The sequence below is a fragment of the Podarcis erhardii genome, assembly GCF_964252035.2.
Source record: "Podarcis erhardii genome assembly, chromosome: 5".
NCBI lineage: Eukaryota > Metazoa > Chordata > Lepidosauria > Squamata > Lacertidae > Podarcis > Podarcis erhardii.
The window spans coordinates 34,138,695-34,160,720 of NC_138509.1; the positions used below are offsets into that span (position 1 = coordinate 34,138,695).

General features: G+C 42.0%; 1 protein-coding gene across 17 annotated transcripts in view; it reads left to right on the forward strand.

The window, feature by feature from the left end:
* The window catches only part of PCDH15 (protocadherin related 15), a 649,889-nt gene that overhangs the window by 590,893 nt on the left and 36,970 nt on the right, over nt 1-22,026 (forward strand). For all 17 annotated transcript variants that reach the window (XM_081861749.1, XM_081861756.1, XM_081861754.1 and 14 more), the window contains 2 exons: nt 6,076-6,164; nt 16,572-16,748. In XM_081861749.1, the coding sequence (XP_081717875.1) occupies nt 6,076-6,164; nt 16,572-16,748 (266 nt within the window). The remainder of the gene's footprint in view (nt 1-6,075; nt 6,165-16,571; nt 16,749-22,026) is intronic.

A 22,026-nucleotide genomic window follows, 5' to 3' on the forward strand; every position in this document is an offset into this window, starting at 1 on the left:
CTCAAACAGCTGCTAGTGGCACCAAAGCCAGACAGGATGTGTGTGACTGTTGCCATGGAAACAAAGGGGCAGTCCATCCTTATTGAGCACAGGATATGAGCTCAGTGTGTGTCATATGACCTGTACAGGATGTACATGGGTGGAGTTTGGAGTTTCTCTCTGTTTGTTGAAGAGAGCAGACATCTTTTACTGTATGACTGCTAAAGACAGGAATAAAAGCAATGTAGATACGTTTCTGTCTGAGTCTGATTCCCCTCCCTGGGGATATGCAGGGAGGAGGAGAAGGAGGAGAAGCAGTTGGTGTGTTTTTCTCACAGCCTGAGGAAAATCGCCGGAACGGACCTCGTGTGTGCATTCCTGCCGGGAGTCGCCGAAGGGAGGTCAAAGGAATTCAGCCGGTGCCTGCAGATAGGCACATACCTCTGATCGAGCCTGAATTCCAACAGTTGGTAGCCAGAGCCAGATGGTTTCTTCGATCCATCGAAGTCTGCATCAAGGAGTGGCAGAGCTGCTGCTTCCATTGCTCCATGGAAGCCTGCAGTGAGAAAGCTGATTCTCTGCAGCCAGGAGCTGACCAGAAGAAGCTGAAAGCCAAGCTACGGAGCCCAGGTATGAGATTTTCGGGCTTAGAAGTGTGAATGCAGATTGATTCATTCTCTGCTTCGAGGGAGCAAGGTTTGGGAAAAACAGCTCCGAGAGAGGAGAACTCTGCATTCCAAACATTCCTGCGGTTTTTCCTGTCCAAGGAAAAGGAATGCAGTTGCTTAGCAACACAGGCCAGTTTCAAGATAAGGGCTGGAAGTCAGGCAAAAACAGTTCGTGTTTTGACTAGGCCCTTAGAAAGGAACTCTTGAAAGCGACTTTGCAAGCGGCCAGTGTTAAAGCTGCCAGGTGCACAGAGTGTAAACAAGCCAGCTATTGGATTTTAGAGGCTTGTGTTTGAGAGTCAATGCAAGGACTCAAAATGGATGCTAAGAAGGGGGGAGCCCTGCCTTCTCCGCCCCTTTTGACCAGTGACAATTATGCATCTTGGTCTATTAAGATGAAGGCCCTGCTGCAGAATCAGAGACTGTTTGGGGTGATTGAGAACCCCATCCCTCCAGCACCAACGCGTGCTTGGGAGTCACAGGATGTGAAGGCCAGAACTGCTATAATTCTGTGCGTGTCAGACTCTGAGCTTATCCATATACAAGATTTACAGCACGCGAGAGATGTTTGGGACACGCTGAGAAGGACACATCAGAGAGATGCAGGTTCTTCAGCGTTGCTGTATTTTGAGAAGCTGACCAACCTGAGGCTTGCGCCTGATGGAGATGTTCAAGCGCACCTGACGGAAATGAAATTTCTGCGTCAACAGATGGTGGAACGTAATTTGCGTCTGCAGGAGGAAGTGTTTTGCTTCATGGTCATCAACAGTCTGAATCGGACTTACAAAACAGTTGCCAGTCAGCTGGGGTCCCTCCCAGCAGCTGATCTAACGTCGGAAAGGGTCTTTGCCGTGGTTCTTAATGAACATGACAGACTTGCCGCCCTGGAAGTCAAGGACTGGGGGAGACAAGAACGGAGTTCTGACACCCCCACTGCTACAGCTACTGGAGAAAATGCCGTAGCTTTGAACGTTGTCCAATGCTACAATTGTGGACAGACTGGGCATCTTCAGCGGTACTGCAAGAAGCCACGTCAGAACAAGGGAGCCAAGGGAAGCTCCACGAAGTCTGAGGCGTCAGGCAGAGGTCATGCCAAGTCACAGACGAAGCCTGCAAAGGCTTTGATGTCGAAAGGAACCAAGCCAGAAGTGGAGAACACTTTTATCATAGACACTGGGTGCACATTTCACATGACCCATCGCAGGGATTTGTTTTCGTCGTTTAAGAAGCAAAGCTTCGTTGTACAACAAGCCAACGGTCAAGAGCTGGAAGCCACTGGAATTGGGACTGTGTATCTTAAAAGTCAGAACTTGACTATAAACAATGTTTATTTGGTTCCAGAGTTGAAGTACAATCTGCTCAGCGTTTCGCAGATTGCCAAGAAGGGACTAAAACTGTCCTATGATGATCAACACTGCGAGATCTACAAAGATGGAGAGTTGTATCTTTCTGCCGAAGAGAAAGATGGACTATATTTGTTGACTTTTGTTCAAAGTGATTACATGGAATGTAATTCTTGTGATTCTAACATGATTTCTTTTGCAGGTGTAGCCAAGAAGAACACCAAGCAGGTCACCTCGAGGGTCGACAAGGCATTTCAGCGAGTGTATGCTGATGTGATTGGTCCTTTAGCACCATCTAGAGGCAATGCAAAGTATTACCTAATATGTGTTGATTCTTTCACAGGTTTTGTCTGGATTTATCTTTTGGAGAGACCGAAAGAAGCCTTAGAAAGGTTTAAAGAGTTTTGTGACAAGGTTAAAAATATGCATGATGCTGACATAGGTTGTCTTTGCACAGATGAGAAGCCAATTTTTCTTTTACAGGATTTCCAGAGGTTCCTGAAGAAGAAAGGGATAAGACACAAAATTGCAGCTTCAGAAGAAGCTTGGAACAGATGTGTCTGTGTTAGGGTGAACAAAGAATTGCAAAAGGGAATGGAAGCGCAATTGCTTAGTTCACATCTGCCACATGAATACTGGGCTGAATCGCTAACGTCATTTTGTTATACGTGGTTGAGAAAGTTTTCAAAAGAGTTGGGAAGTTCTCCTTTTGAGAAACTGTTCCATAGAAAACCTTCTGTTGCCCATTTCAAGGTTTTTGGGTCTCATGTGAGGACAGGAGCTCCGGGTGGAGTAAAGAATGTCAGAGGCATTTTTGTGGGTTATGAGAAGGGTCTCTACAGAGTAATTTTGTCTGAATCTGGTAAGGTGATTCTCACAAAATTTCTAGAGAGTGCTCCTGAACAGGAGAGAGTGGTTGTTCACACATTTCCCACAGGTGATGATGATGATTCTGATGATGATGTTGATTTTGTTGAGTTCAGTAGTACTGATGACAGCGATAGCTCAGACAGCTCAGTTGTAACAGTCATTGAGAGGAAATCTCACGTAATGACTAGACCCTCAGAAGAGGAGGAAGACGAACCACTGTTTACAATTGGTACTGGTTCTCCAAAGAGTCCAAAGGCTGAACCAGAAAGCAAAGAAGAGCAGCACTTCTTACGTAGGTCTGAGCGAGCAACGAAGGGTGTACCACCCAAGAGGTATTCAAAGGAGTTTGCTAACCTAGCTGTTGCTATTGTAAACGACCAAGGTCAAATTGAAGCTGTGTCTGAGTCAGAGACAAAGGCACAACAGGGAGTTGTTAACCAAGGTAATGCAGAAGCACTCATTCCTTGGAAGTCACACAACCAGAGAGGTACATTGGTAAAACCAGTGGCGGGTAGTTCCAAGGGTGGAACTGAAACAACAGGGGAGTGTTATAAGTATAACAACTGTTTGTTTTCTTCTCTGGATGACGCTTTGCTCACAGCACGCATTGATACTTTAGGGGGAGTATGTTATTCTAAAGCAGCAATGCTGCAGCAAGCAAAGGCTCTAACAGCTCAAACAGCTGCTAGTGGCACCAAAGCCAGACAGGATGTGTGTGACTGTTGCCATGGAAACAAAGGGGCAGTCCATCCTTATTGAGCACAGGATATGAGCTCAGTGTGTGTCATATGACCTGTACAGGATGTACATGGGTGGAGTTTGGAGTTTCTCTCTGTTTGTTGAAGAGAGCAGACATCTTTTACTGTATGACTGCTAAAGACAGGAATAAAAGCAATGTAGATACGTTTCTGTCTGAGTCTGATTCCCCTCCCTGGGGATATGCAGGGAGGAGGAGAAGGAGGAGAAGCAGTTGGTGGTTTTTCTCACAGCCTGAGGAAAATCGCCGGAACGGACCTCGTGTGTGCATTCCTGCCGGGAGTCGCCGGAGGGAGGTCAAAGGAATTCAGCCGGTGCCTGCAGATAGGCACATACCTCTGATCGAGCCTGAATTTTAACAATACCATCTCTTAAAAACAAACAAACTAGAGTTGTCCTTTTTAAAACACTGCATGTTGAGAATGACTAATACACCAACACTTCACTGCTTTAGAGTTTCATTTAGTAGATTACACTGAAGTTTGCATTTGAGTTTAATAGCATTCGGATGATTTGCACATGTATCTGCATGTAATTATCTAGTACCTCTGCATATCATTTGCAGTATTACCTTTTTATCAAACTCTTGTGCCAGGTATGTGGAGTTGTCTCAATGTGCAGATGGGGAAGCAACTGATTTTCAAGCAAGGGCCACAGCTGAGTGGTAAAACTCATGATTAGAATGCAGAAGATTCCAGGTTTGATCCCCAGCATCTCCAAGTAGGGCTGTAAAGACATATGCCTGAAAACCTGAGGAGCAACTGTCTGTGTTGAATCATAGAGCTTGAAGGGGCCTTGTAAGCTAATCGGAGGCTAAGTGTAGGAAATCCAGAGCTAGAACATTATCAACAGTTCTTCTCCCAGCCTTCTCCCAGTGCATTTAGCATGAAGCTCTGAATGGGGATTCTAACCCCATCACTTTGAAGGGTAGAATCCTCCCCACATTCAGAAACACTGCAGGTTCCTTATCCAAGGGGGATTTTTTACTGAATTCAGCTAAAGTTTATTGCCCCTGTATCCCCATCACAGCTGAGCCACTGACTTTATTTTGCATGCCTGAAAGTTTATGGTTCCCTAAGATGTGCACATGTATGGTATGTATGTTTGCAAACACATTGTTTCTGCCCTTTACATGCTTATGTACATAACCATGACTGAAAGATGGAACTTCCTGTATTGTAGATTATATGCTTTGCACTATATTTGTATGCAAAACTGATTGATTTATCACTGAATGGACATTTGTTGGTAGTACTGTAGGCCCTTTATGATTTGTCTGCTGTGCCATTAATATTGTTTACCCTTAACTGACCTGGCTAGTTTGCGAACACTAGAGAAGAGAATTCTCTCATATTTCTTTTGTCAGTTCAGCAACTTGATTGCTTCCCTTTCACATACAGGCCAGCAGAGAAAAACAAGGCTCTGTGTGATAGAGGAAGAGAGAAGTTTGCCCTGCTTGCTTGGAGTTTTCTCTGCTTGTCCATTTGAAAAAATCATTCAAGCTGTTTTCCTTCCCTCCTGTCATCTTTGAAACCAACACTGTACCACTTTTGATAAGGAAAGAAAAAACTACACACAGCTTGATCGCTCTTTCAATGTACATGTGGCTAAACTCTCACTATGCTTGCTTTGTCTCACATATAGGGGACAAAATATGAACTGAGATTTCCTATCACTGTTTGCCTTGCTGTTAACAGATTGTCTTTGCTGTTCTGAGAAACAGAGCTCGAGGGGAGACAGTTACTAGTTTTGTCTCCAGAAAGAAAGAGAAAAGCACTATCTTTGATACCTTTGTGCTTCAGAACCTTTACGCACAGTTAGCTTCTCAGGTGTAATTTGGGGAATTAATTTACATATACAGTGGTACCTCGTGTTATGTACTTAATCCATTCCAGAGGTCCGTTCATAACCGGAAACTGCTCATAACATGAGGCGCGCTTTCTCTAATGGCACCTCCTGCTGCTGCTGTGCCGCTGGAGCGCGACTTCCGCTCGCATCCTGGGGCAAAGGTTGCAACAAGGGGCATCTACTTCCGTAACCCGCAGCATTTGTAAGGGGGATGGTATGTAACACGAGGTACCACTGTAAGTGGGCACAGTGTTGCAAATAGGATAGCCATGTGCCCTTCTTTATAAATGACAGTCCACGTTTTGTTGAAAGCGACCTTGCCCAGTCAACAGTCTTTCCCACTGTGGTGAGAGGTGTATTGTATTTCTATTCACATTATGGTAACTAAATTTGTAGCTATATGTATTAATTAGCATATGTATCCCCCCCCCCAATTCTGTTTCTTCTTAGCCTTTTCTTTAGTGATACATTTCCTCTCAGTGTTTCTCTATCCCTGCTCCACATCAAAGGTGCTTACTGGTGCAGGTGGAGAATCTCACCTTGCTCCCGTTCTCATTCTGAGATAATGTATGTTTTGCAAGCTCAAGTGTATCTTTCTTTTCTGTTTCCAGGTCTCTGTAGTCAACCAGTTGGACATGCAAGTCATTGTCTCCAATGTTCCTCCTACTCTTGTGGAACAAAGCAAGGATCAGCTTATAGGGTAATGAAATGTGTTCATTGTCTAAACGTCTTATAGAGTCAAACCCTGGAAAGTACCAGTGGTTAAAATGTTACTGTTCAATCTTTCCTGAAACATCAGTGCAATAGGCAATATAAAGCTTAGAAAGAAGGGGGAAACCGAGGGAGAAGATCTAAGGCACAACATTTTGAGTTTCACTTTTGCTATTTTTGGAAAGCACTTCCATTTGGGTGTGCTTTTGAATGCCTCGCTGACATTCATTTGTTTTGGTCCATCCATTTCAGCTTGCCAGGTGGAACAATCTCTCCTCTTTCCCCACCCCCACTGTTCTATGGGTTACCCCAATTCCCCATCCTCCAAGCCAATTCTGAACCTCCAGGGAGGGGTTCAAATATACCCCAGGGCGGTATATAAATTCAATAAATAAATAATAAATAAATAAAACACCGGGGGAGGAGAGAGGGCAGAAAGCCCCCCCCCCAGCATTAGCAGAAGACCATTCTACTAGCAGGACTCATAAGTTGAATCTGACCCTTGGTACAGATTTTGTTTTTAAATCACTGCCATTTAATGAGGAAACGGGATGAAATGGACTTAGGAATAAGCACGTGCAAAATTGACATGGATGAGAAATAGATTGAGGCATCCATCCCTACTTGGAAGGGAATCAGAAAAGGTAGCAAGTACACCAGGAAATTCCACATATATCCTCACCTTGCTGACCCTGTGAAAGAAATTCCACAATCCAGTCTTTTCAGTCAATTAATTACATTTATATAAATGTGGTTATTATCAAAATCTCTCAAGACATATTTTTTTTGGAAGCACTGAAGGCAATGTAAGATTACCATACTTAAAATTTTCTTCTTTAACAAAAAAAAAGCACTCCTTGTTAAAAACCATCTTCCATTTTTATTCCTTCCCTATTATAGTAGCACATCAGAACAAAATGAACCTCAAACAAATTAAAGAAATGTGCTCTTAACCCACAGTTCCCACGTATTAAAATTGATCCTCAGTGATAAATAAAGTGCAGGGTTTTTTATTAATGCACTGATTAAACCAACAACAACTTGTAGCTCTACTTAAAGGTATTAGGATTTTATGATTTATTTCTATGCCAAGAATTATTTTATTCATTCTTCAACAAAGCAACAATAAATTAGACCACAAGGAGAACAATTACTTCTGGTTAACATCTCTGATGAAATCAAGGAGACTACTCTTTAGCTTATTTACCATAAAAGCAATGGTGATCATTTCCCATTTCAATGCAGATATGTTGTTTTGGCTGTGAGACCAAAGATCATTTAATTTTAGAAAGCAAATCATTCTGGCTATTGTTCTGTTACTATAACAGGATGCATACAATAGTCCTTCCCTTCTTCTCCACAATCCATATTTTAACAGCTTATTATTTTAAAATGTTTATTCATTAAAAAAATTGAGTTGTGTGACAGTGCCATGCTTTCTAGGGGCCCCGCGACAATGGATCAAAATAATATTGTGTAATAAAATGGGATTATTAAAATTGTTGGTTGGTAAAATCAAAAGCGTATTATTAAACATGGGCGTAGCCAGTCATATGCAGAGATATCTGTGCTGCTTATCACGAACTGTGTCACAAGAGAGCCCACCTGTTTGGGACACTCACCTAGCACTCCAGGAAGAAAGCACAACAGCAACACAGGTGTGGTGTTAACAGCTTTAAGTGCTGTGCTTTCAGTACTCAGGAATTACCATGTCCCTCAGCAAGGGAAATGCAAAGGTGATTACATGAAGACTGTGTGTACAACAAATGAGGAGTAACAGAAATTCATTCATCTCTCACAAAACTGAAATGCCCGTGGTCTCAGCACAGTGGGCCTAATCCAAGCATACACAACTGAAATAGCAAGTTGTTAGCAGATTGACTTATGCTTAATTTACATGTGCACACATATCTTAGCATAAGTGTTTACAACGATGGGGATCTTTAATCTGGAGACAGTGGTTTCATTCTAGTGGTTATTTCACCATGTCACTGCTGCTTGAGAAATGTCAATACCTGCCTTGCCTGCTTGGAGGAGTTAGCAAGAGTCCATAAATATCTAATTACATGTGTTTAAATGCTTATGTACAAAAAATGGCAGATAATTAATAAAATGGCTTGCGGCTTGAGATGTCACTACAAAATTTGAAAACATCAAGATGTTATTTTAACTAAGAAAAGGGTGCATATTTATGCACACTTGCTCCTAAACTATGCATTTTTATACGTCACCTTCATGGTTGAAGAACTGTGTTGGAAAGTTAGGAGAAGTATTTTGCTACACATATTGTTTTGAGAACTGCAAATTAGGTAACCAAAATTAATTCCTCTCCATCCCAACCAAAGGGGTGAATTAGAAGTGGAGTACAAAATGGCTCAGTTACCCCACTTGGCTCAAAAGGTCACCAGAATTAAATTGACGTTTGCAGCTATGTTTGCAGAAGCCTGTAGATATGTTAGTGTCTTCATCTTGGCTGTTCAGGCTAATGTAAATATTGCTGGCAACTCAGAAATCCATTTTTGTGTTTGTGCCTGGGCATTTATAGGCAAGAAATATTTTCCCAATTATGGACTGACCTTCCTCCCCCTTCCCTCTGCATTACTTCTAAAGGTATGTTTATAACAAAAAAATGAAAATACACAATTTCAACATTTGGGAGTTAAAATTAGGTATTATGGCTGCCTGTGACTTTTACAATGAGCTACGGTGCTGTATCCTATGACATTTCATAAGGCTTTACAATATCTATTTTGGAATGAAGAATTAATATCTTCAAATCCTTATCTGACATACGTATGCTCAGCCTTTGATCCTCCACTGGGATTCCTGGATTCTAGACAGCATGGTGAAGATCTTGAAGCAAATCTCAATATACAGTGTTAGGGCTTTGTTGGGTCTATTATAATAATCTCTCTGTAAATTTCAGTTTTCAGTGCAGTGTGGGGGGGGGATCAGTATAATGAAACATTAATACTTCCATTTGTCTTTTCATTTTGGAAAAATGAATTAATAGCTGTAGCTCTGTTGGAGGAAGAGTCTGTACTTTTAACTGTATCGTTAAGATCAGGATCCTTGTGCCAAATTTTGTGGACCCCACATTCACATCCAATGGTGCAGCAGAATTCAGTGCATGAACTGAAATGACAGTACAGCACATATGTGCCAAATTTTTAAGGGGCTGGTGTCCCTTAGGCCTCCCCGCCCGCCTGGTAATTTTCTTATGGGGGCCCAGTCCCCTTAATATTTCCCCCCGTCTGCCTGTTTTTCCACCTCCCTCTCTCCTTCCCTCAGTTTGCTGCCTCTGTTTCTGGCTTGTCTCCAGGAGGAACAAGAGGGATGCAGCAGTAGCCATGGGCATAGGCAAGTTTATGGCATGTGCATGTCCTGGTTCCACATCCCTCTTTCTCCTGCTCACTCGTTTGCTCCATACCTGTGGCTTGGTATTGAGCAGCCCTGCAGGAGAGCATGGCCAGGCAGGTAAGCCAGTGGAGACGGCATCCTCCAATGGCAGGGATAGTGGCCCCTTTGGGGGACATCCCCCAAACTACTACAGCCTGAGCATTGATGAGCACACCTGGCCAGCGGGCAGCAGCATGCATTGGAAAGGTGGGAGCATGGTTGGGGGAAGACAGCTGACCGAGGGAAGGAGGGAGAAAGGAAGGCAGCCACCACCACCACCACCGCCTGTACTCACTGCACTGAACTGGGAGTGCGCCGACGTGACCCCTGGCTGAGAAGTAGTGCAGCACAATGAGGAGGCAGCAGCACGTTGCGAGGTGAGGTAGTGGGGGGCAGGGCAGGGCAAGATGGGCCTGCCCCCCAGCGTTTTGTTCAAGAAGGCCAATTTAACTGACAGAGCCATTTTTTTGCAACCTGTTGCTGCTACTCTGGCATACTGCATGGCCAGCCTCTCCCAACCTGTTAGTTGCAGGAAGAGTTAAAGCTGTTTGTGTTGTTGCTGGCAAATTCCACAAGGAAGAGTAGCAATAATGTGGGTTGTCGAATTAAAGGAGGAAGACGTTGAAGGAAGGAACCCTGTGGGGTGTAGAGAGGAAAGGGGGTGGCTAAGAAAATGAACTGGAGGTGAAAGAGAAAAAGAAAAATAGGTTTAACAGAATACAGGTGTTCAGTAGTTTTAAAGAAAGAGGACATGATATGTACTATAGGCAGAAAAAAGTGGTTAATCTATGCAAGTGAAGAGCGAAAAAGGAAGCTTGACAAATGACTGTTGAAAAGAAAGCAACAAGTTAAAATGGTAACAGAAATCACCTCCTGCAGTTAATGTAGCTACGTGGACCTCCTGAGGTAATAAAAATATGAAGATGGCACTCATAGTGATTTGAGTTGCGCACCCCTGCTTTAAAGTGTAGAACTGCATGCATGAGGAAGAGGATGTTTATGCACGGTGGAGGGAGAAACAGAATCTCCCTCCCCGGGGAGAAGCAGCCCCCTGAGGTTTGGTTAAGTATAAAGGAGGAGGGAGAGAGAAAGAAGCAAGCTGAGGGGAGAGAAATGTAGAGGGTGCCTTGCCTCTGAAAGCTGTTCTGCTAGCTGCAGAAATAAGAGATGTTGATACAAAAACAGAAGCAAAGGCAGCATGCAGAGCTGATCTCCTGGAAAGCATTGCTGTATAATTGTAATGCAAAAATGGAGGAAACAACTGAAGGAAAGGGCAATAAATAAGTACAACTTTATTCATTTTCCTACAAACGAATGCACGGCAAGGGTGGGCATTGAAAATCCATTGCATTCCAAAAGTTAGGTAAAGAAAAATAACAATGGCTGAGTGCCTGGTTTAGGTAACACAGAGAGTTAATTGGCTTTGCACTGTGTTCTCCACAAGTGGATTGGAAAAATGGGTAGAAGACAACAAATCATTCCTGTTTTTCAAGCCAGTGTAGCACCTATGAGCAAACATGAACTCATGGAAGTGGCCTTCTATGTAGGTGGGATGCTTTTAATGTAGTTCTTTTTCCTCCTCTTGTTTTTAATATATTTATGTGGCATTTATTGTATTTTTGTTTGGTTGCTCTGGGCAAGAGAAAGTGAGTATAATAATAATAATAATAATAATAATAATAATAATAATAATACTACAGTGGTGCCTTGTAAGATGAAAAGAATCCGTTCCGCAATTCTCTTCGTCTAGCGGTTTTTTCGTCTTGCGAAGCAAGCCCATTGACAGCTTAGCGGATTAGCGCTATTAGCGGTCTAGCGGCTTTTAGCGATCAGCTGTTAAGCGGCTTATCAGCGGATCAGCTGTTAAGCGGCTTAGCAGCTTAGGGAAAGGGGGGGAAAGTGGGGGGAAACCGCGGGAACTCGCAAGATTTTTTCTTCTTGCGAAGCAACCCCATAGAGAAATTCACTTTGTGAAGCGCCTCCAAAACGGAAAACCCTTTCGTCTAGCGGGTTTTCCGTCTTGCGAGGCGTTTGTCTTGTGGGGCACCACTGTAATAATAATAATAATAATAATAATAATAATAATAATAATAATAATAATGGCTTTCCCTGTCATTCTCTGTTTTGGAGGAAGAGTCACAGCTGGATAGGGAAGGGTTAACTAGCATGTCTCCAACTGTGGCCCCTACACACACACTTAAAATGTTCCCCTTGAGTGAGTTAGGCTTTAGAAAGGCTTTAGGGTGGATCTCTGTGGGTATTGCAGAAAACCTCTTTTTTTAAAGCCTAATATTTATAGGGATGTGATCTTTTTGAAAATTGCAGCTGGGGCATTAAAATCAACTCTTGCACTCTGAGAAAGATTATTATTCATTCAATTTTATCCTACCCTCCCTCCTAAGGAACCCCAGGAAAGTACCCCTTCCCCCACCCCCAAATAATAGTGTTGGAAAAAACCACTCGCAGGAGTGTGTGCATGTGTGTGGTTGTGATGCCTTGTGTGCATATGTGTGTTTGCCACGTGTGCACGATTGTGGCACATGTAGCAGTGTGTGTGTGCTGGTCTGGGTAACTGAGTGGGTTTGCCTTACATTTTAATTTGTTGGCCAGGGTGCTTGTGCGTTTTCCCCCTCCATTGTCCTTGAGAGCCTGGATAGCTCAGTTGGTTAGAGCATGGTGCTGATAATGCCAAGGTTGCAAGTTCGATCCCTGTATGGGACAGCTGAATATTTCTGCATTGCTGGGGTTGGACTAGATGATCCTCAGGGTTCCTTTTCCTGTTCCTCTCTAATTTTAAGTCGTGTGTGTGTGTGTGATTGCAGCGTGCGTTTGTGCCTGCCGTTTATTGATTTATTACTCTTCTAGCGTGGTTTTAATTTACCCTGCCATCCCTTCCATTGGTACCACTTAAATCGGGAGCCCCCTGTAAAATTTTAAAGGCTGCCAGGGCTTGGAATAGACTGTGCACTTAAACCTCAACCCTCTTGGTTTCTCTAAGCCACCCCCTCCCTCTTCGCTTGATGTTTGGGGGAAGAAATAAGGCAGGGCTTGGGGTGGACAATTCAGGGTTTCGGATCAGGGAACCATTCCTCAGCACTGCACGTTTATACGTTTAGAACCTTTGAAGGTGTGCCTTTGCCTGGTTCTTGTCATTGGCTTCACTTGCCAGTACAGGCTCCCTAAAGAAAACCGCTTTTAAACAACAACAACAAAAAAAGGTTACAGCTTATAGTACCTTACTGAAAAGTCCAGGTTAACCCACGGTTTATATTTCCACTTCATTTTGGCTCACTGTAAAGGACAGCTATTTTCCTTTTCTTCAAAAACTTTTTCCTTGTCCGGCATGTTCATTTTACTCCCTCCACCCCTCCTCCCTCCCAACTCCCCCCCCCCCACGCTTTTAAAGGAAAAAAATCATTAATATTCACCTTCCATCGCTATCACATTTCAGCAACTCCTAAATTGCTGAACAGAATAGCTGTTTGCTACATTATTACAATGTTTGAAGTTCATGCAGTCATTCCTGTAACTCCTGTAAATCCCCTTTTCATTAGATGCAGCATGTAGCAAATGCCCACAGAGATACTATTCTGAAATGTATATATGCCTTTGTCTATAATGAATATGAAAAGCACGGCTTTTGTTAGTAGTTTATTTCTGTCAGGTTAAGTTTCAGAGGAAACAGGACAGAGGCATACTGTTCATTGGATCAGTTTGAAAATAATTCATTGATCTGTATATTGAGATTTTCAGTAGTGAGGTTTGTACCCAAGTTGATTGTATGGTTAGAATAATCAGTGTCAAGACCTTTTAAAACAATAAATGAAATTCAGAGAATATTGTGAGGAACAGCACATATTGATCTGAACTGGATTAGTTTTCTGCCATTCCTAGTACTATGCTGCTGCAGTTTTGCTTATCTTGTCCTTAAAGTAGTTTATATATTTTGTCCTAGCAATTTTGGAGTACTAAAAGACACCTCTTTCCAGTGCAGAATGGATGCATGAACCATGAGGATTACCCTTCTCAGAGTTTCCAGATTAGAACTGAGAAAGGAAAGATGGGGCAGTTGCAGTCTTTAAGAGGTCCAAGAGAGATTCCTAGTGTTGCTTAAATTGTGGGCAAGGCTCTTACAGGTTTCTTGGACAAGAGAACCTGGGAATCCCATCTTAAAGTGGGGATATAAATACAATGGTTGTTCTTTGAAGTATCCCCAAGTAGGGATGTACAAAGGTACCTCAATCTGTTCATTCACACTTCGATCCAGTATTTTCTATTACTGGTTTATTTTACACAAGTCTTCTGTTACATCATTTGCTGATGCGGAAATACATTTATTTATTTATTTTACTACTATTGTAGCACACAGTAGACATGCATAGATCAGTCATCAGCATTTACAAACCAGTTAACTTCCCTATGGGTTCCCTTTCAAAGTTTAATGAATCTAATCCTAACCATATCTACTCAGACATACATCCCATTGAATTCAACTGGGCTTACTCCAGTATGAGGCAAGCTAGAACGGAAGGCTTGTGTCCTTGACTCAGCAGAAATTTATTCCTGTTTCATTTCCCTTGCTCAGATATAAGGGAAGGACAGTTTTGCATCCTGTTGATATTTTTTGCTCTTTGTGTTTTGGCTTGTGTGAATTACTGTGGACATAATAAATATTTTACAGGCATGTTCCTTTGGTCATTGTAATGCCACTTGTAAAAGTGTTTGTAATGCAACATTTTATTTCATAAATGAGTATTTTATGCAGAAAATGGTTGTGTGTATGCATTTGCTGAAACAATGCTCAAGCTAGTCTATGTTTTAAATATTTGTAGGAAACAGGGTTTTGTGTTTGACAGCTAGAAATCCTTAGATTTTAACTGAGGAGCACAGATAAAATCAACAGGGGACAACAGGTCACTTATTTCCATGTGAAAAGAACAATCATGAATGATGCACTCTATTTTTAAAAGGTTACAATCATTCAATGATACTTACTTCTGAATAGACATGGTTAGAATTGCATCCTTAGTGTCTATAGACTGCCTCTAGAAACAAACAACTTTGTTGCATATAAAATTAGCAAACAACACTTCAGGAAAAAGAAAAGCAATGAGGCCCCTGTTGGGACAGCACCAATTATACATCAATGAATATGTAAATAACATAAATTACAAGGCAATTTACATATCTCTTTACAATGCTGCATTAAAAACAACAACACCTTTCATCATATAAAAAAACCTGAGGTGAAAAACCTTCATAACAAGAGTCCATGTGATGATGGGGGTTGTGGATTGAATGGGTGAGTACAAGGAAATCTGCTTTGTAGGCCAAAAGATTCCTCTGACATCTCTATCTCAGAGAATCCAAAGACGAACATAGCAAAACGTTAAACAGTAACAAACCACTCAACTCCCAGACCTGTTAGTCAACTGTATAAAGGACAGAAAATGTATGTACCCTGTAGAAGGGGTGGCTAACTTTTTACCCTCCAGATATTGTTGGACTATAACAGGCATAGGCAAACTTGGCCCTCCAGATGTTTTGGGACTACAATTCCCATCATCCCCGACCACTGGTCCTGTTAGCTAGGGATCATGGGAGTTGTAGTCCCAAAACATCTGGAGGGCTGAGTTTGCCTATGCCTGGACTAGAACTCCCATCATCCCTGATTATTAGCCACCCTAGTCAGATGTTGGAGTCCACAACATATTGAGGGCCAAAAGCCAGCTACCCCTGCTCTTTGGACTCAAAAAAGGGATAAAGAAAAAAATGGTTGGAAAATAGTATCAAGAAGAAGAAGATGCACCTCTCATTAATGGTTCAGAATGCACTTAACCCCTTTCAGGCTGGCTTAAGCACTGAAAAAGGTCAGTATTTTATCAACATGAAATCCAGAATATAGGCATTGTTTTAGCCTCCCCCCCCCACCATATGAATCCTCCTGACTCTTGAGTTTGTCCCCTGAGACCCTTTTCTTTGTTCCTCTTCACATCTGAAGTACGGCAAGTCAGCACAAGGGTCTTTTTTGTGGTAGTCTTGTGTCAAAAGAATGCCCTGCTGAAGGAAATCTTGCCTTCCAATAAACAGCTAAAACCTACTTTTTTCAAGTTTTTCAGCTGCTACTTTTTCAATAATGACAAAATCCAGTTGTTGCTGTTTTTCTATTGACTTGATTTTTACTGTTTCGGTTTAATTTACAGTTCTTTGGAGTTTGTTATACTGTTTAAATTTTCCACTGCATTGTTGTTGTTTTTTGCTTTGAACCCTCTTTAAGAAGAGCATAGATGTGCATTTAGATATGTATCAGTGCAGAGGCCTGTGGATAGATCTCACCTGCTAGATTCAGGACAATTTTAAACTGTGTTTTCTATGTCCCTGATACAGTGTGTATTTGTGCAGCTACGTTGCTTAAGCTATCTTGCAACAGTTTTGTCAGTTTCTATACAATGCCTGTGGTTTAACTGCAGGCCTGGTTTTTGCTTGTTTGTTTTATCATCCTGTGGTAAACCTGTCAGCTCCATACCCTGATTGCAAAGCTTACTATATTTCTTGAGGAATACTAGATACACTGCTACCTGCTATGTTATGTCATCTTGTATGTATCAATGAAATATTCTACTGCAACTCATCGTGGGCATATTTTGTGAGAGAGAGAATTTATTAGCCTTCTATGAAGAGGTGAAACTGACTCCTATATAATGCTAACAGTTTTATTTGGAAAATACCATTGGAATTTCCCCAAAGCCATTTAAAACTCAAATGCTATCATAAATACACATTAGTAGTGTTATGGGCACAATGCTAGTGAGAGCTGCTTCTTTGTTGCTACAGTTTTCCTTAGGAGTTTTGCACTTAAAAATACCTGGGTTTTAGGGTCTATGTGTTTTTTACCATTGGGCTTCTCTCTCTGTCTCTGTCTCTGTCTCTCTCTGTCTCTCTGTAATGAACATGTCAGTTAGTCACAGAAGATGTTTCTATTGTATTCCGTTATCAGGATTTTGGAACGCTATATTCAAGACCAGATTCCTGGCGCAAGGGTTGTGGTAGAATCCATTGGTGCTCGCAGATACGGAGATGGCTATTCAGAAGAAGACTATTCAAAATCCGATCTTATGGTCTACGCAATTGACCCTCAAACAAACCGTGCTATAATGAGGAACGAGCTTTTCAAGTATGTATTCCATCATGTCATTGTAGCATTATCTCTGTGGTCAGCACTGTGAATATCTGGTTGGCAGAATGGTTATTTTAGTTACTGACTTGACCACATTGCTTAGCATTTAGATTTCATGCACACCATTATGTACCTATAAGCTGTTGATATATGTATACAATATTTATAGCCACGTTGCACATAAGGCTCATTGGAAAGTTTTGAGTACCCATGTAGTGCTGCTGTCTCATACAACACATTAGGATTTGAAACTAGATTTATCTTGACAGTGTCATTTCAAGGTTGCCCTTCCAGTGCAGATGTAGAAATATATATTTCCCATTCGCTACCTAGCTTTTGGGCAGGGGAAAGAATCATATATCTAGTTTTTCCCACCAGAAACAGAAAGGCTGCTCTGTTTGGTGTTTTTTCCAGATGGACTAGATGCCAGGGCTCAGAATGAGGAAGAACATAGGCTTAGTTCTCTCAAGCAGCTGAGCATTATTGAGGCTTCATGGGATTACAGTGCACAAAGGAGACTGAGTCATGCTTTCTGAACCTATCCTCCTCTCTCATGTCCTCACCACTCAACCTGTACACCTCTTACCTGTTATAAAGATAACTTCTGCAGCAGGAAGCATATCATAAGGAGATTGGCTCCATATGTGATTTAGAATCCTGGACAATATAAACCATGAGACAATGAGGACACAACAGAAGGAGAGAGACAGAAACTGCAATAGCACTCTCTTCTTTTTCATGACTATAATCACATGGGAGGGAACACTCAAACAGGACTCTGAAGGTGAACTAAACCTGTATCTGGATAACTGGTAGAGGCTCTCATGACAGAATGCTCTTCCATATAAAGCATTCTCTGTAACTAGAAAACTAGAAGTCAGGGAGAAAAGCTTAGCCTGGCCAGTGGGAAAGTCATTTTTTCTCCTCAATAATGCCCTAAATGAAGTACAATATTTTACTAATAAACTCGTTTCTGTCTGCAGTTTTGATCAACGTATTTTCTCCTAATATAATGCAGTTTGTATGCTATTTTCACTAATATATACTCATTTATTCACACATTACTTCTAATATTTGCATTTTTGTAAACATTGGTTGGAGAACTACATTGCAAAGGACAGAATGAATTTTGTTCTCAGTTTGCATATCATTTTGGAAAGTGTAAAATTGGCTTCAAATATGAACCGAATTGAATTTCTCTCCTCTCTACACCACGAATATTCCTATTCACAAACTTTGTCTGGGATCTTCAGCAGTTGTATGAATGATGCAGTCAGCAAGCTAAGGACATTTGCTGCAATGAGTGTGCATGTGTTGGTTCATTCATTTGTGTGTAGCCTTATTGGAGTTCACCGATTGGGTCTGCGTTGCTCCGGGACAGGAGGAAGGAAGTCAAAATGACACCGAGGTTGGTTCAAAGAAAGAGTTTATTCTGCTCTCCGGATAGCAGAAGGCACCTGCGTGGTGAGTCCACAGCAAGTACAATGAAATGACAGCTTCCATGCAGTTTATATATCCTCCAGGCACCCTCTCCCTCCTTCCAACCACGTCAGCCTATGTATGCAGGTTGACATCGCATATGTTCCTGCTCTGGTACTCTCAACCATAAAAGGGATTTCCTTCCTGCACTCCTGACCATAAAAGGATATTCCTGTTCCTACTCCTATCTTGGAGCAAAATGTCACTACTTCCAAGAACATGCTCTGGCGTTAGTCCCAGACTTGGGTCTCCCCGTCATTTGTGGTCAGAACATAAGATATGTCTGTGTCTGTTCTACTGGTAAAGTCAAGGCCAGTCTTGCCGTCAAACTGATAAGGGAGAGAGCTTTGTTCTTGTTTTGCATTTGCTCAATGGCTAAAGTTTATGCATTTTAGCTAAGGAGAAATGGGGATTTTGGTGCAGTTTAAAAATGCCTGCACAGTCAGTTTTGGGTTTGGGAAACCCATTCTTTCAGTGAAGACTGCTATTTTTCATCTCTATTCCAAAAACTTTTTCATCTGTTGCCTTGTATTTGTGGAAAGTGGGAGATCATTATTCTTTCTCCAAACCCCCTCTGGTGCCTGCTGCTTTGCATATATTTTATTGTACCTCTTCTCCCCGAAGGAGAGTCAGGTCACAGTGCTCCATGATGGAATGAGGCAATCTGTCAGTCATATGTCCATGAAGCAAATACCTATGGGCTGCCTTATGAATTGTGATTCGTTAGAGGAATCTTATTCTCCTGAGTCCCAAATCTTGTGTGGATAAATTATAGCACAAGTGAGATAGAAAAGCATGTGGCTGTTAAGAAGAGGTATAGTGAATAGGCTCATCATAGGTGGTGTGAGTTAGAAATAGTCACAGAAAAAGAGAGAAAATTAATTTATAGACTAATATTATATTAAGGTAAAGGTAAAGGTACCCCTGCCCTTACGGGCCAGTCTTGACAGACTCTAGGGTTGTGCGCTCATCTCACTCTAGAGGCCGGGAGCCAGCGTTGTCCACAGACACTTCCGGGTCACATGGCCAGCGTGACAAGCTGCATCTGGCAAGCCAGCGCAGCACACGGAACGCCGTTTACCTTCCCGCTAGTAAGCGGTCCCTATTTATCTACTTGCACCCGGGGGTGCTTTCGAACTGCTAGGTTGGCAGGCGCTGGGACCGAGCAGCGGGAGCGCACCCCGCCACGGGGATTCGAACCGCCGACCATGCAATCAGAAGTCCTAGGCGCTGAGGTTTTACCCACAGCGCCACCCGTGTCCCTAATATTATATTAACAGGTAGCAAATATGCAGCCTCACAGTGGTAAAGATTTGAACATACAGAACAAAACAAGAAAACATAATATTTATTCTGTAGTTTCAAACCTCTTGATTGGTTCCCCCTTTCACATGCAGATATACATACACACTCAGAAAAGAAGGGCTGGATTCAGTCATCAGTTGCATTCACACAGCTATCACTTAAGACAAGATAGTTATTTGCACTCATGGTGAGATGTCTTAATCTGCATTTTCTCAGTTTTGTGTTTGTATGCAGGAATATTATCCCTGTGCAAATTTGTCCCACGTTGTAGTATTTCAGTCTCTAGTCATTCTTTTATCCTGCTATGTCCTCTTTTTATGTCCTAAAAGTCATAGTTAATCATGCACTCAACAGGATATTTTATTAGAATCACTCTTTGGTTTCAATTTATTCAATGGAATGAAGACAATTTCTGAAATACGGGGTTTCAATGATCCTGTGAAGCTTGCCTAGAGATCTGCTAGTTTACAGATCTCACTGCCTTTCTAGTAAGCTATGTAACAAACAGCTCAGAATGGGTGTTTTGTTTTGTTTTGTTTTAAGCCCAGAGCCAGTGGTACTCTTCTCTGGCTCAAGACATTTTCCTTGACATGTGCACAAAGCCCACTCACATCATGCTTCTGTAGATGGGTCAGTCAGCTGATAGTCCTTTAGATCGGCTACCTACATGGCTGCAGAACAGTCTCCTGATTAATTCTTCCTCTCATAATATGGAGCCAGGAAAAGACCCTTAGTTTTTATTTCGTTTTTTGTAGTTTCTGGCATGTTGTTTCTGGCATGTTAGTTTGATAACTACTCTGCAAGGATGATCCACAAGATCACAACCACTACACAATTTCTGGTGCTCCAGAAAGCTTCACCAGTGCAGCTGCTCCTGTCACAATCTATACCTGGAAATGGAAACACCTTTGTTGCACTCATTACACAGTTGTTCTTTTAAGCTTCATATGCACAAATTGCATAAATCACTGGTGATACTTCAGCAGTTGGACCAACTCTTTTTTTAACACCTCCCGTCACTGGCTGGCAACTCTACTTTCCTTTTGGACTACGAGAGGCTATTCCATATGGCTTCTGTCAGTCTTCTGTGACTTCCTCTTCTTAGCTGCATAACTATAACTGAACAACTAAGAATAAACAAGCCAGGAACTAATAAACTGACTATACAGCTACATTTTCTTATTGTGAATCAAAACACCCAAAGAGCTGCAGCACCCAATAGCCTAGATGTTTTACTCTCAAGTAAATGTACACAGGATCACAGCACATATTAAAAAAAGAACTGTTTCTATACCATCAGCACTAACAGCAGCCTCAGCTTTGTGTAATTTTTAGAGATTTAGCATCTTGTGTTAATTGGTTGTTCTCTCCAACCCTCTACCCCCCTCCCCCAAGACAGGTCTGAGGAATCATCTTGTATCATTTTTCCTTCATTTAATATACAGACTTTGTACTAAAGAAGGTTAACATGAAAAAAGTGAAGAAAGTGTGTGGTTTCTTGTTTTGAACAGCTACCGATTAACACTGGCTTAGAAGCAACCTAATTAAACAATTTTCTTATGCTTGCACAGTCAGCCTTTTCCCCCTCTCTTCAAAAGCTTTATAAAATTTAAATCAGCAAAATCCTAGGGAATACTACCTTGGCTTTGGGGTAGAGGTGAATGAGTGTCAGCTTAGCAAAGTAAAGGGGGGAAATGAAGTGAGAGTTTCAATCTGAAGCATTAACATGTTTTAGCTTGTGGCTGGGAACCTCCAGAGGTTTGGTTCAGATAAACTCAGATTCTTATCCTAATCTCCAAAGCTACTCCAGCTGGTACTTTCCATCACCTAATCCTGCTGTAAGAAGCTTTGAAGGGGATTCTGTGACCTTTCTTACCCAGCAGATCCTGCAGGGGGATCTTAGAGATGGCTTTCATTGTCCTTTGGAAGAGTAAGCTGGGTTCTTCAGACACCTGTTTTTTCTTCTTTCCATGCCTCATGACCTGATTCAAGGAATGTCCTTCAGGGAATGGAGAACAGCAGAAAAAATGTGTTTTGGGGGCAAGAGAATGGAGAGAGGTAAATAAAGGACACAAGCCCTGGGTTGTATCTCTCTCCTCCCTTCATGGGCTCTTATATCCTCCCATATTTCCTGGTTCTCAGCAAAGCATAGTTTATGCAACCCACTTTTGTCTGCAGACCAGAACTGGAGATCACAATTTTTTAAAAAAATCTTGACTATGCAAACAATAGTTTGCCCACTGTGGACAAAATGTGGCTGTATGACAGTAAAGAGAAACTTAGATGTGACTATGCAGATGTCCTGTTCCTACCAAGAGAGGAGTGAGGGGGCTCAGTTTCATAATATACTTGGGGCAGGACAGCTGTCCAGGAAGACCAAAAAAACCCCCAATGCTTATTGCAACATTTCTGAAAAAAGCAAGAGAGCTGTCTAGTCACATCAGGAGGCTTCAGCTGGTCTGTTGTAGCAGTTAGGCAGCAAGTTTTAAAT